This window comes from Peromyscus maniculatus, chromosome 11 (genome assembly GCF_049852395.1).
Source record: "Peromyscus maniculatus bairdii isolate BWxNUB_F1_BW_parent chromosome 11, HU_Pman_BW_mat_3.1, whole genome shotgun sequence".
NCBI lineage: Eukaryota > Metazoa > Chordata > Mammalia > Rodentia > Cricetidae > Peromyscus > Peromyscus maniculatus.
The window spans coordinates 25493047-25508483 of record NC_134862.1 but is presented as its reverse complement, the minus strand read 5'-3'; the positions used below and the strand labels follow the sequence as shown (position 1 = coordinate 25508483).

At 33.7% G+C, this 15437-nt stretch overlaps 1 protein-coding gene across 3 annotated transcripts in view; it reads left to right on the top strand.

The window, feature by feature from the left end:
- The window catches only part of Cdh19 (cadherin 19), a 139547-nt gene that overhangs the window by 82676 nt on the left and 41434 nt on the right, over positions 1-15437 (top strand). For all 3 annotated transcript variants that reach the window (XM_076547210.1, XM_042257950.2, XM_042257951.2), the window contains exons 5-7: positions 3197-3361; positions 10295-10479; positions 10981-11234. In XM_076547210.1, coding sequence (XP_076403325.1) covers positions 3197-3361; positions 10295-10479; positions 10981-11234 — 604 coding nt within the window. The remainder of the gene's footprint in view (positions 1-3196; positions 3362-10294; positions 10480-10980; positions 11235-15437) is intronic.

The following is a 15437-nucleotide window of genomic DNA, read 5'->3' as shown; positions in this document are numbered from 1 at the left end:
AAATGTTAAATTAAAAATAAAAATCCTGACACAAAACATCCAGGGAATCTGGGAATCTCTGAAAGACCAAACATAAGAATAATGGGACTAGAAGGTGAAAAATTCAAGTTGAAAATTGATCTACCTTAAGACTACTATTGGAGATATATCAAAAGGATGCTGCATTGTAACACAAGGACACCTGCTCACCTATGCTCATCACAGCTTTATTCATAATAGTCATAAACTGAAAACAACCTCGATGTCCTTCAACTCAAAAATGGAGAAAGAAAATGTGATACATTTATACATTAGAGTATTACTCAGCTGTTAAAATGGCATCATGAAATTTCCAGGCAAATTCATAGAACTAGGAAAATTCATCCTGAGACAAGAATGGTTTGTATTCACATACAAGTGGATACTAGCTGTAAAATAAAGATTAATTTTGCTACAATCCATGGATCAGAAAGGGCAAGTAAAAAGGAGAGCTCAGGGGAGGGGGGGGGGTGCAGGCATACCCCTAGGAAATGAAAATAGACTAGATTTCTTGAGTGAATTAGTAGAATGTGGGGGTGTAACAAGAGAAATTTGGTGCAGGGGGATGAGTAGAGGAAGAGAACATTGGGAGAGATGACAGAAATTAGGGGGCACTACTAGGGCTATGAAGAAACCTAATGTAATGTGTAAACTACCTGGAATCTAAGAGGGAGACGCTAGTGAAGACTCCTAGTAATGGAGTATATGGCGCCTGAACTGGCTGTCTTCTACAAGCAGGGGAGTTTTGCTGTGGACAGATGAGGACAGCTACACAGCCCCAAAAGCTTTTATCCAAAATCTGTCCTGCACACAAGATGTTCTTGAGTACAGGTGGTGCAGAACTTGTGGGGGTGGATGATCAATGACTGGTCCAACTTGACTTTCTCTACCTCTTCTTTTGCATAGAACTTAAAACTTGAAGAAAAAAGTTTGAGGAAGACATCCATTAAGGGCTGAGTACCCTAATGTGTCTTACTTTCTAGACATTGTCCAGCTGTGGATCTCTGTTTTATTTCCAATGTTTTGCAAAAAGAAACTTATTTCATGAAATATAAGCAAGGCACTGATCTATATGTATAGCAATATGTCAAAGGACCCTTTTCATTGTTATGTTTCCTTATCCAAATAACATTAACAGCTTTTCCTCTAGACACATGACCTATCTATTCTCATATTCTTTCCTCTTTAGCAATTCCAGATATGGGTTCAATCTTATGGAGTGGCCCTTATATACAATTTTGTAATACAGTCAGTTACTCCCATAACATTTGGACTGCTATTGCACCAATATTTTTTTTAGTCAATTTGCTATTGTAGGTCACCAAGGTTTTAGGTGAATGATATTGATGGTTAATTGTATCCTATGATTATATGTAGAGTATCTTCTATCATCATGAATACTATTCAGCAGATGTGAAGTTTCCAGTAAGGCAATGAGTTGATCTTTTCTGCATTTGATGATGTTAGTGTTATCTTCAGAAAAATGCCCCTAAAAAGTTTGTAGAGAGCAACCCATAATCTTTCAAAAGAATGTGATATTTAGGGCCCTCATGAGACTTCTTTGGCCAATGATTCAACATGATGTAATCTACTGTTAGCACTGAAGGTTTTACTTGGGTCATTGATTCCACTATTACATCATGCCTCCATTTAGATTCCTTTGATATATGTACATGTTTTCAGAAGCTTCTACGGTGGTAATTTTCCACTTGGCTTTTCAAATAACCTTACTGTTAGTTGTAACTCCCCATATTCCATCCTTCATCATTCTCTCTCATTCCCTCCTCATTTAATCTTCCTATTTTATTTTCTGATGTATCTTTCTATAATACTATATACTATTTTCCCTTCCTTGGGAGATCCTCTTCTCCACAGTGGTCCTTTACTAGGCACATAATCTCTGTGGTTATTTGGATTTTTTTTTCAACTTCAACCATCATCTGCAGTTTTTATATTTTTTCTAGATAGCTAAAAAATATTTCATTATATATATGTACCCCATTTTAACTATGCATTCATCAGTAGGTGGAAGGTATTTCTAATTATTATAAATAGAACATTAATGAATATGGATAAGCAAATATATATGTTGCATGCTTTTTCAAGTATACAAGTTAAAGAGTGGTATAGAGCTTGATTGATTCCCAGATCTCTGAGGAACCTACATACTGATTTCCATATGGCTGTACCAGTCTGGACTCCCACCAGTGATAAATAAGTTTTCCCTGTTCCTGCATCTTTTCCTTCATGTACTATCATATGTTTCATTAATATTAAACTATGAGTACTTAATTCCTTCATAAATCTTTGTAAAATGCTGACTTTTGGCCAGGCATTATATCACATAAAAGATTTTTTAAGGTTTGTTCTTGGAACATCTTAAATACTTTTTAAAAAATGAAAAAAAAATATACATGGGCTTTTGTGTCATAGAAGTTACACACGTCTAATAAGCATATGGATATCAATAAATACATATGCTTAATTCATCAATAACTACCAATTGAACATGAAGGATCAAATGAGAAAAAGAAAATGAAAGTAACTTTAAACTCACTTATGAAGGACAATTTGCTGAACCAGGATCATAAGCTAAGTCTTGGGGAAGGGAAAACAGAGTAGACTGGCCTAAATTATGGAGCAAATATAAAAGAAATTCCTTTTTAAATTGGGAAAAATTAAGGCTACCAAAACACTTGACTGACACCTACTATAATATTGTATTAAAGGTATAGTCATATTTAGTGACCTGATACAATCATAAACATAATTAGTGCTTAATTTTACCATTATTACAGTTCTCTTTTTTAGTGGCTAGCAAAAAAAAAAAAAAAAAAAAAAACAAAAAAACAAAACAAAAAAAAAAACAACTTAAAAACAGAATGAGGGAAGCTTAAGAAGTTAGCTAGGAAATGGGGTTGGTATGTAAAATTAAAAAAAAACTTACAAAAATAAATAAATAAAAACAAAAGAAAAAGACAAGAAGTGGAGAGCAATATGGAGGTAGGGGGAACCAGAAGAATTTGAAGGACTTCTACGAATAAATATGATCAAAATATATTGAAAAAAATATCAAAGATCTAATAAAAAATTTGTTAATAAAACCAAACAAAAAAAGAAGTTGTCTATAAAGAGGCTATGGGTGATAATAATTGCAATTGTGCTACTTTTTTTAAAGGAGTCATAAGAATATCTTCTAAAATGGATAGAGAGTTACAAGATACATACTGTGTGATTATTAAAGCCAGAGACATGCTTGGTCAGCCTGGAGCCTTGTCTGGGACAACGACGGTATCAATTACGCTGTCAGATATTAATGACAACAAGCCTATATTCAAAGAAAGTAAGTAGAAAGTGTCATGGATTTCCATTATACTTTAAATCATTTGAATATTCACAGATGTTAAAGTTTGCTTTATATACAGAGTGTTGCAGCAGTATAAAAATTATATAAAACAAATGTGCTAATTTTATAATGTAGAACTGCTATAATTTAATATATAAACATGAAATAGAGATGGAATAATGTGTCTATATTCTACTGTTGTAGTCACAAATTACCACAAACTAACAACTTATCTATGATCTTTATAAATTTTGGTATGAGCCTCACTAGGCTATAACCAAAACATCCCAGAGCATTTCCTCTATCTTTTGGATATAATCCCCCCTCCTTGCTCATTAGATTTTTTGCATTGTTCAGTTGTCTGTCTAGATAGTACTGGACTATGTTTCCTTTATGGCTATTAGTTGGAAGAGAGTCTTAAAACCTAAGTTCCTGCTAATTCTTGAGTCACCATACATCTCAGTAAATTCTAGTGAAGTAAATATTTCTCACACTGACATATCTATGCACAATGTGAGTCAGGGTAAATTCTCTTTGTCAGTGTTACCTCTAATTTAATTTTATCTGCAAGCCTGAATCCTTTGGTTATTCCAAGAAACATATTCATGGAATCATAAAAAAATTGACATATTTACATTTTTAGAATTGATTCTGCACTTCCAAACAATAATTTAACTTAAAATTTTAGTTTTTATTCTTTAGCAGGAGAAGATTATATTTACTCTGATTATTTATTGTATATGTTAAATCACATGAAATTTCATTGTTTTTCTTTTCCCAGGAAGTCCCTCTTTAGGAACAAAATACATTTATAGACATCTTTAAAAGCATGATTAAATATCAATTATCATAATAAAATGACATTTGGTAAGAACTAAACAAAGAAGGAAGAGAATAGCCAATATATTCATCAGATATAGCATATTTTTCTACAGTTGATTATAGATATACAGAAATGAAACTGTCATTTTATTTGGCTTTTAATTTTTATATTGTGAAGTTATTTTTAATTTTGTCACTTATATCTTTTATTTGTTAGTTTCTTCTGTTTTTCAATTTTAAGACCTAATCTCACTATTGTAACTGGAGTTTTCTCCAGTGTCTACCTGGCTCCTGTAGCCACTCAGACCCAAGTAACCACACAGAGAGTTATATTATTTATAAACTGTATGGCCATGGAAGGCTCATTGTTATCTAGTTCTTATATCTCAAATTAACCCATTTCTATTAATCTGTAAGTTGCCACATGGATTGTGGCTTACCAGTACTTTACATCTTGCTTCTCACGGTGGTGGCAGCTGGCAGTGTCTCCTGACATCCTTCCACTTCCCAGCCTTCTCCTCTCTCATTATCCTGCCTATACTTCCTGCCTGACTACTGGCCAATCAGTGTTTTATTTATCAATAAATTAGAGCAACACATTCACAGCATACAGAAAGACACCCCCAGGTCATAATGATTTCCATCATGTAGCTACTCTGCTGCCTCAATTTTCCAAGTACAGAGATTACATCATGAGCTATAGCACTCGGGAAAACTACCTTTTGATTGCCTATCCAATCTCTCTCTCTCCACTTTTCATATTCCTCCAAAGAGTTTCTTTTTGTGTTTCTCCCTGTGTAGAACCACCTGCATTGAAAGGGGTGGCATTGTATATAGTTTTTCAGTGGTCTTGGAATTCCATTCAGCAGTTGTTGATGTGCTGAACTTTCAACTTTGACATCTTTCATTGTTTCATTAGGAAACAATTAGGTTGATAGTTACATTGAATTTTAATGTTTAAGTATATGCAAAATTTCCATCTCTAAAGATTATAGACATAACTCTACTCACACAATACTCATCTATTCCATACGCAGTTAATCTTCTAGTTTAATAGAACAATATTATGTACTACATAATGACATAGGATCACCAATTGAAAAACAAAGAATATATAACACTGGTGCTATTAGATTATAATGAAACTTCTTCCTTTGTATATATTCCATACTTTTATGATATGGTATTTTTTAAAAATTCATGCTATAGTCTTACATAAACTTCAAATTTCTTATTCTTTGATATTTTTCCCTTCTCAGTTAATAACAAATTCAAATTTCCCATTGCCCAGAAAGAAATCTTATGTTTTTAAATCATAAATGACAGTATATGAAAAATTACTCATCTACCTAATACTAAACTATGACAAACCCATTTCTAATATAATTTCTTAATTTGCTTGAATTGATGTTTGTTACAACAAATTTCTAATTTTTCATAGTCTGTGAGCAAATTAGAATACATGTATGCACACATACACACACAAATCACACCACATCACACACTCTCTCACATACACATACATGGATACACACAAACACACACATGTACTACAAATAAACACAGACACATATATACTCACACCCACCACACACACACACAAATATTTACACGATATATATGCTTCATACACAAACATGCAGATAAATACCACAAATTCCCACCACACACGTGTAACTATGTACACATCTCATGCCTTTATCACCTGATAATGGAAAATAATCTTCTAAAGATCTTCAACCATTTATTTTTATCTTCTATTTCTTAGAAAAAAAACTTGAATAGTCTGAAATTTCTCCTGATTCTACCTTTGAAGTGCTCAAGTACTTCCCACAGCTTCACTTCTCTCTTTGGTTCATGTCAATCCCTTCATTTCTCCTCTCATCACAAGGGGTTCTCATCTAATTTTTCTGCAAATGTCTTTGATCTACTTTTCCCTATTCAAAGCAGCCTTAGTGAAATTGCTAGATGTATAACAGATATTCTCACCATAGTGTTTCATCTCCCTCATGAAAGCATCAAATCCTTGGTATAAACTGATTTCATGTAATGCTCAAAAATGATCTGTCATTACTGCCCTGTCCATGAGCACATGATTCAGACTCTACCATTTTACCTCTCTTCTGTTCTTAGGAACACTCAAGACTTTGCCCTTTTGATCTTCCTAGTATTTTCTTTCCTCAGATATCACTTACTTCAACTGATTTAAAAAAAATTTATCAACTATGAATACACCCTACATTGTGAAAAATGTAAAACACTATAACACTATAACAATACCTTAGCACTTACATGTATCATGGTTATTATATATGCTTTGAGTTCAAGGCCATAAACTAAGGAAAGCACCTGAATACATTCATATTATTACACGATTCAAGGAAAGGACTTTGTAAGGAATCTATACTGAAATGACATTTTTTTAAATATAAAGCAAATTGTAAAGAAAAAGTGCTGGTAGAAGAAAATATTTCATTGTCTCTATTTTGAAAAACATTAGCTTAATATAAACTCTATAATATTTAAGCCAAAAGAAATTCCATTTAATTTTAAAGATTGATTTTTATTAGATGTATTGTAGTTGGAAGTTTTTTTGTGTCCTGCCCCGCTGGCAGTTGGGACAAATCTCTCCTACTCACATCCCCCAAGTAAACACACAGAGGCTTTTATTAATTAAAACTGCTCAGCAACTAGCTCAGGCTTACTACTGACTAGCTCTTACACTTAAACTCTGTGCATTTGTGTTAATTTATATGTCACCACGTTTCCTATGGCTTTTCCTTGTGTGCCGTTACATGCTGCTCCCTGAACAGCAGGCTGGTGTCTCCTGACTTAACCTTCCTCTTCCCAGAATTCTCATTGTCTGCTTATCCCATCTATACTTCCTGCCTGGCACTGGCCAATCAGCATTTTATTAAACCAGTATACAAAAGCATTATTCCATAGCATTTCCCCATTTCTGTTTAATTAAAAAGGAAGGTTTTAACTTTAACATAATAAAATTACATATAACAAACAGTTATCAAGCAAGAATTGCAGTTACAATATTTGGTCTATTTGTATTTGTCAAAATTAAAGAAAATATTCTATCCATCCTATGTTTGTGAGTCTAAGGTGTCATATCTAATTTATCTTTTAGCATATCCAAGGAAAATTATAATTATAACTATCAGCCTCAACTACTTCAAAGACCCCGGAGTATATATTACCCAAGTAAATAAGAAATGCGTTGTAAGCAACTTCCAAAAATCTAGAGTGACAGAGACAGCATGCTACCTGGGTAGTTACCCAAAGTTCTTCTGCAGCATTGGGGCATCCATTCTTCATCCTATACGCCTCCTAGAGTCTCTCAGTCACTTCTCTGTGTGTCCTGTATAATGTCTGGCAGTTTCTTATGTGAAGCAGGAACATGAAGGATCATCTCACCTTGCAAAGTTCAGTGGTCAGTTTTCTATGGGCCCTGCATGTCCAGTTCATACAATATTTTGTTAAGCAGCCCCGGCAAGAACAGTTTCTTGCCCAAATGGCTATTTTTGCCAAGAAAAAGATAAACTTCATATGGAATGTCTTCAATGCCCATCTTTCTCTTTGCAGTAAATCAGTACTGCCAAGAGATGTGTCTTACTTTTCAGAAAGTCTAAGTTAAAAAAAAAAACCTAAATGCCATAATATGTAGGTTTTGAAGTGTTTGAAGACTACCTACCTAACTGAATTATATCTATGTATACCAACAAGACTTAACATGACTATATGTTTGACTATCATAGAAGACTAATTATTAATCAGTATTTCTTAATTATCCATTACAATTTAAATGAGTTACATAAACATACCTTAAATATGAGTAGAAATGTATATATAGTATAACAAAATCAACTCTAAATTTATATCAATAAACTAAAATCCATAGCAATGTAAAACAAGTTGTTCTTTGAAAGTAGGTTGACAATCCACAATTTTAACCTATCATATCTATGTCCTATATTTTCATATCATATTCCCCCTTCCTTCTTTTAGAAAGATATTGACTATGACCAATAACAATTTAACCTGCATATTTACTGTGACTGAAATGGCAGCTTTGGCTGCTTGCTCTCCCCACCTCAGTTTTCCAACATGGCAGTGGTAGGTTTACCATAAGCTCTGACTCTGGGAGCCATGTGTACCACCAACTCTTGGAAGCACTGGGCTTATGCCTCCATTAAAGCAGGGTGTATCTCAGAAATCTTTTTTTTTTTTTTTTTTTTGTCTGTAATAGAAAAGGCCAAATCCACCATGCGCCACGCTGTGCTTGGAGGCACCTCTGTGCTCTGTGGCAGGAATCTGCCATGCTGCAGGTCAAGCCTGTACACCATGAACCCGTCAGTCACATAGTAGCTCAAGCCTGCAGGCTGTGGCTGACCTGAGAGACACACTAGGAAGCTGTTTTTTAGCTCCAGTTTAGAATCTTTTTTTAAAGGCTTTTCTCAGGTTTTAAGTGGAAACTCTTACCCGAATTTGGGTGCCAATTGTAGTTGGAAGTTGTTCTGTGTCCCAGCCTGCCAGTAGTTGAGACAAATCTCTCCCACTAGCATCCCCCAAGTAAACAGACAGAGGCTTATATTAATTACAACTGCTTGCTCATCCATTAGCTTAGGATTCCTACTGACTAGCTCTTACACTTAAACTCAGTCCATTCTTGTTAATCTATATGTTGCAACATGGTTCTATGACTTTACCTGTGTGCCATTGCATGCTGCTCCCTGTATGGCAGGCTGGCATCTCCTGAATCAGCTTTCTTCTTCCCAGAATTCTCCTTGTCTGCTTATCCCACCTATACTTTCTGCCTGGCTACTGGCCAATCAGCATTGTATTAAACCAGTATACAAAAGCATTATCCCACAGCAATGTATGTGCCTGAGTATGCCTTTTGGATGTGTTCCAGAATCCCCTGGAACTTGGATTACAGATATTTGTGGACACCCTGATATAGGAGCTGAAAGAGCAGTCAGAGCAATTAACCTTTGATCTATTTTTCAGTCCCCACAAACTTCTTTTAAATGTATGATAGCAAGTCATTATTTTAATTTTAAATATCGCAGGTTTTTTTTTTAAATGAAAGAAGCACCTGTATACAAATGGTTACTTTTCTCTAAAAATAAAGTGATATAATATCAGGAATATTTAACTAGTAATTTTTATGTTTAAAACAATACAAAATTTCCAAAAAAACATTTGTGAAATGATTTGAGGAAACTCATAATAGAACAAACATCTATTATATGAAGCTTTATTTAATTTCATTCTATATAATTTTTATTTAATTTCATTCTATATAATTTTTTTCATTTTCCAAATTACTGTTCTTAGAATATTAACATAAAAGACCATTCCTATCTCTCAGTGCACATCATAAATACTACTACAATAACAGTATCTTTCTTTATGACATTTATTCATGTCATTTCTCAAAAAGTAAAGAAACACATACATGTATTTTATAGTTACATCAGATTTTTTCTAAGTCATCTGCCATAATTTTTATGACCATTCAATAAGATGATTATCATCTCCAATACTGTTAAACTATTACTATATTAACTTTCCATCTTTTGTGGATTAAAATTTCTGTTTCTATTATGGTTTTGCAATTCAAGATCAAAGTATCAGAATTATACTATTATATTTAAAGCTCAATCATTTGTGTTCAGTCTAATTTTATACTTAAAATTTATTTGTAACATCAGATATCAAAAATTGTTCATGCAAAATTAAAAAATTATTTTTAACAAACTTAATTAGGTTTGACATTAGGATATAATAAAAATTAATAGTGTTGAGAAGAAATGCGTAAATATAAATTTAAAGTAGGCATAACAGTAGGATGCATTTTGGAGAAAATTCTGATAATTAAATAGATGTTAAAAAATTCTTAAATTTCTAATTAAAGGGGAAGATATTGAACATATATGTACATATCTAAGAGAGATAAAAGACATATTAAAATACAGAGAATGTGGCTAGCATGAAAGACATGGGTTTGCCTAGGAGCACAATGAAAATATGATAAAGCTGGAAGCTTCATATGATAAAAGTTTATCATAAATAACTTAAATTTTGCTTGCAAAGGTTTCTACCGCTTCACTGTATCTGAGTCTGCACCCAGTGGTACATCTATAGGAAAAATTATGGCCTATGATGATGACATAGGAGAGAATGCAGAAATGGACTACAGCATTGAAGAGGATGATTCACAAACATTTGGCATCATCACTGATAATGAGACTCAAGAAGGTATAATTATACTAAGAAAGGTACAAATATTTAAATCATTTTCTTTAAAGAATAGTGCAAAATCTAGTAAAATACACATATTATTTGTAATCATTTATTATTGTTTGTTTCACTAATAATTGAACTGAGAAATCATGATATGTAGCTTGGAAATACAAATAATTTAGAGATAAGCAATGTAGATTTTTAAAGGACTTCTTAATTTACATGTGTCCTCAAAATTATTTCAAATGAAAACTAATTTAGAACTAATAAGATAGTAATTCTCAACTTTGTAAACTAAGACTATAAATATAAAATTATATTTCTAAATTAAAGTATAGTTATTTCAAATAAGCTTTTGGTAGTGGTCTGAAAAAATTCTAATTTTCATACCTGATTAATGGCTGTAACCAACTAATTTTCATACAATAAAATGAAACGTGGAGGAAAAGAATTAAGAAATAAGTAAGTTAGGGTTTTCTAAATTAATCTGGGTTAACTGAAATTATTTCTTCTGGACACACTGCATTTATTTGTAGAAAATTGATTTTGAGAACCAGAGCCATTATGGCATTAGAGCTAAAGTTAAAAACTGCCATGTTGATGAGGAACTTGCGCCAGCCCATGAAAATGCCTCCTCAACCTACATTAAAGTTCAAGTGGAAGATGAAGATGAACCTCCTGTTTTCCTATTACCATATTATATATTTGGAATTCCTGAAGAAATGCCATATGGATCAATGGTAGGAACAGTATCTGCTATAGACACAGATCGAAGACAGTCTCCTATAAGGTAGGTTTTTAGATTTACTTATGTTAATACATGACTGAAGAGGTTGGCATGAAATAATGTCCATTCAAAATACAAAACAAGACTTTTGTATCTTGGATCTTATTCATTATTTAACGGACCTGTCAAAAAATAAAATAAAAATAATAAACAAGTTTAAATATTCTGTGTTCCAAATGCATTGAAACAGTTAAGGTGAAAAATATTCAAGAATAGACAATCCTCACCTAAAATTCAGCTCAGTACACTTGTGTGTGTGTGTGTGTGTGTATGTGTGTGTGTGTGTGTGCAAAAGGGTGTGTGATATGTGCATATGTGGAGGTCAGAGGACACCATGTTTTGGTACTATTTTATTATCTTCTGAATTGTTCCTATGAAACAGTGTCTTTCACTGAACATGGGACTATGTTGGAAGCCAGCAAGCATCATAAGTACATCTGTCATCCACAATCCACAATCAATATTACGATTACAGGCTCATAAGATGACAACCCAAGATTTTCACATGGTCCTTATGATTGAACAGTATGTGCTGTTCCACTGATCCATCTTCCTGGCTCTGAGATACAAATGTTTGCTGGTGTGTGTGTGTGTGTGTGTGTGTGTGTGTGTGTGTGTGTGTGTGTGTGTGTGCATGACACAACTATGTGTGAATAAATTTGTGCTTGGTCAAGTTAGGTGTGTGGTAAACTCAGAGAAAAGCACCTGTGAGTTGGTTCTTTCCTTTGCTCATGTTTTTCCTAGAGATTGAACTCAGATTTTCAGTCTTTGAGACAGAAGCTTTGACCAACTTAGCCATCTTGCTGTCCCCTCTGCTATCTTAGCTGAGCAATAGATATGTGGGGAAAGATACTCTTGAATATACCATTTCAGAGCCTAAATAATGCTGATCAATATATAACTCATATGAATACTATTAAAGTAAAAATACTTTTAAAAATTAGTTTCCTAGGAATATGAAAGACAGAAGTGATATTAAAATTGGTGAGATAAATTTTCATCTTTGCATAGAGAAACAAATATGTCCTTTTTTAAAAAAAAGCCTAGTTTTAGTTGTTATTTTGCTATTGTTTTTCCCCAAAACAAGATATAACTTAGATGAACATAAAACTCAATAGTTTATATATTTACTTTCACCAATTTCCCCTGCCAGCTAACTTTTCCTAGGCCATATCCAGGCAACTACATAATCTTGCACATATTAATTTGGAGCCTGAGAACTCATCTAATTTTGACGGATCTTTTTATACCCAGAAGTTCTTGTGTGGTGTTCATACATACAGATATTATTTTCTTTCTTTTTTATAGCTTTTCTTAGGATGTTGCCTTTCAAATGCAGATTTAATGACATTGTTTCCCTTAACTGGGAAGAAGATGAGTATGTTTTCTTTGAGTATTCCAAGAAAACCTAGTGTTAGAAATTCTGTCCTGCACAATAGTCAAGTAAAATAAATAATACATAACAAATGAGAAGCAAATAATGTGTTTTTAATTTCTGAACACATAATTTAAGATTGAGATAATAACTTGTGATTGTAATGGAGCTTACTGGAAGGAATTAGCAGATCCTTGTAGCTGAAGTTGTCCTGTGTCCCAGCCTGCGGGCAGTTGGGACAAATCTCTCAGGCTCGCATCCTCCAAGTAAACACACAGAGGCTTCTATTAATTAAAATTCCTTGGCCATTAGTTCAGGATTCCTACTGACTAGCTCTTACATTTAAACTAAACACATTTCTGCTAATCTATATGTTGCCATATGTTCCATGGCTTTACCTGTGTGCCATTACATGCTGCTCTCTGGAGAGCAGGCTGGTGTCTCCTGACTCAGCCTTCCTCTTCCCAGATTTCTCTTGTCTGCTAATCCCACTTATACTTCCTGCCTGGCTACTGGCCAATCAGTGTTTTATTAAACCAGTGTACAAAAGCATTATCCCACAGCAGATTCTTGCTCTAATCCAACCACCTATTGGTGAAATTATTAAGCCCACTCCACGTAGTTAAAAGGAAGATTTATTTAGTGGGTAACTTACAAAATAGGGAAAGGTAGGTTGTGGGGTCTGGGAAAAGTGTATCAAAGTCCAGTGGTGTTCTCTGGAGCTCTGCTCAGTCTACCTCCACCATCAAGGGTCCCAGAACAGAGAGAGCGCTGGCCCATCCAGATCTCGGGTCTCCAGGTGTCTCCCCTGGCCCCGCGTGATAGGCGTGACAGTTGCCAGAGTCTCAATGGGGGTTGGAACTTCCAGATCAAAGCTGGAATGGCTACCCACTACAACCACCTAAAATATTCCTGAGAAGACAATTGCCCAAGAGTAGTTAAAACATAATCTGTGCTGAGAATTGTCTCAAAAGACATGTTGAGCCATTGCACAATTTTTTTTGAACAGAATATTGTTGGAACATAGTTACTCTAGAGGTACAGGCAAGCAAAAGACAAAAGTATACCTTGATCTGATATAGTTTGTATTATGTAAAAACCACGAGGAACACACAGGGAGAACAGTATCAAGTGCAGGTATACTTAGATATTGAAGTGATGTTTCTAAAAACCACAGCAAGTTATGATTATCAGGGCACCAGGAGTCAAAAAAAGCAAGGTCTTATCTCTATGATAGGCTTCAGAGCAATAGATGTACCCCAGGAGAGTACATTTTTAGATGAGATTATGTTCCTGTATCCCAGATTACTGTATTTTGTTTCATCAGAAAACAATATGTGTGTGTGTGTGTGTATGTGTGTATGTATGTATGTATATCTGAAATATACATTATATATATATATACATACTAGCTTTGACACAAAAACATATGAAGAATTTTATAGCATACTTCATTTATGATCTCAAAAGAAAGAAACCATCATTCTACTGATACTTAGACAGCATTGAGTATATGAGTCCCTTTCAGACAGAGAACATTTGCATCTGAGTAATGCATTCTACAAACTAAATTTTTCCATGGTTGTTTCCCTAACATGGTTTTTGGTCTGTAATTGTAATGTTACTCTACCTGTACATTAAGGTTAAAGAAATATATATACTGTGAGGCAGTAAGATGACCAGTGATGGGGAACAAATTGTTTTTTGCCATGCTGAAGATGATTTGATTAAGTTATGTGCATGGTATTTTGATGGCAGAAGAAAAGACCTAAGTCATGAAAGTTGTCCTCTGACTTCTACTCGCAGGTTGTGCATGCTCAAGTTAATGTAGGCATGTGTGCACAAACACACACATACAAACTCACACATACTTTTAAATAATGATAATAAAATAAATGTCTTTGTCAATAAACTAATGTATAAAGCTAAAAAAGAGAGAACAGAGATAATGCAGGAGTCTTAGGGGAGGACTATGGTGTTGGCTTGGCACCTTCATTATAATTAATCTTCAATGTCTTCTTTGCATGATTATCTTTCAATATTCACGTGGAAATGTTCCACAGGAAAATAGATATCCATGGATGATCATTGTAAAAACTTATTTATGAAATGAAACCAATATATATAAAGAGCCATGTCATTATTTATAGTAATGTGGTCATTTGGATACATATGATTAAAAGAATAGAAATCATCATTAATTCCTCTGGGCATATCAAACACCTCTGCCTTTACAGACTTGTTGAAAAACTGCTGGGTGATTGAGAAGAAATCAGATGGTTTCAAATTATTTTCAAGAGTTCTTTAAAAAAAAATAGAGGAAAAGAATCTTCTAATGAAGAAATTAGCAGACACTGGCCTAATCAAGTACTCAAGTATACATACAATCACCATTGGAAAGACAGGGTCAGTACCATGTACCATTGATATGATACTGTGAAAATGAAACACCATGTTTGGGTTATTCTTGACCAAAATGTATAACAATTATTTTTTGATCTTGAGAAAATGACAAAAAAGACACAAGACATTTTATTGAAACAAACAACTAGTATTTTAATGAACTTCAATATGTAAAAACATTACTTATAAGAGGAGAGACTCAAGATGTAGTTAAAACAGCATGAAATGAGTAAAATTAATCATGCAAAAAATTGTAAAAGTTAAAAATAGTTGATATAAAAGTTTGTTTTTTTCCCACATAAAAAAGTAATTAAAATAAAAGACGTTGAAAAAGTATGGTGGCAAGTAAGGAAACACAACAGTGAAATGCAGTGAAGAACTTTAGGCTGGATCATGAAAATGAACATAAACATCCTGGAGAAACTGGT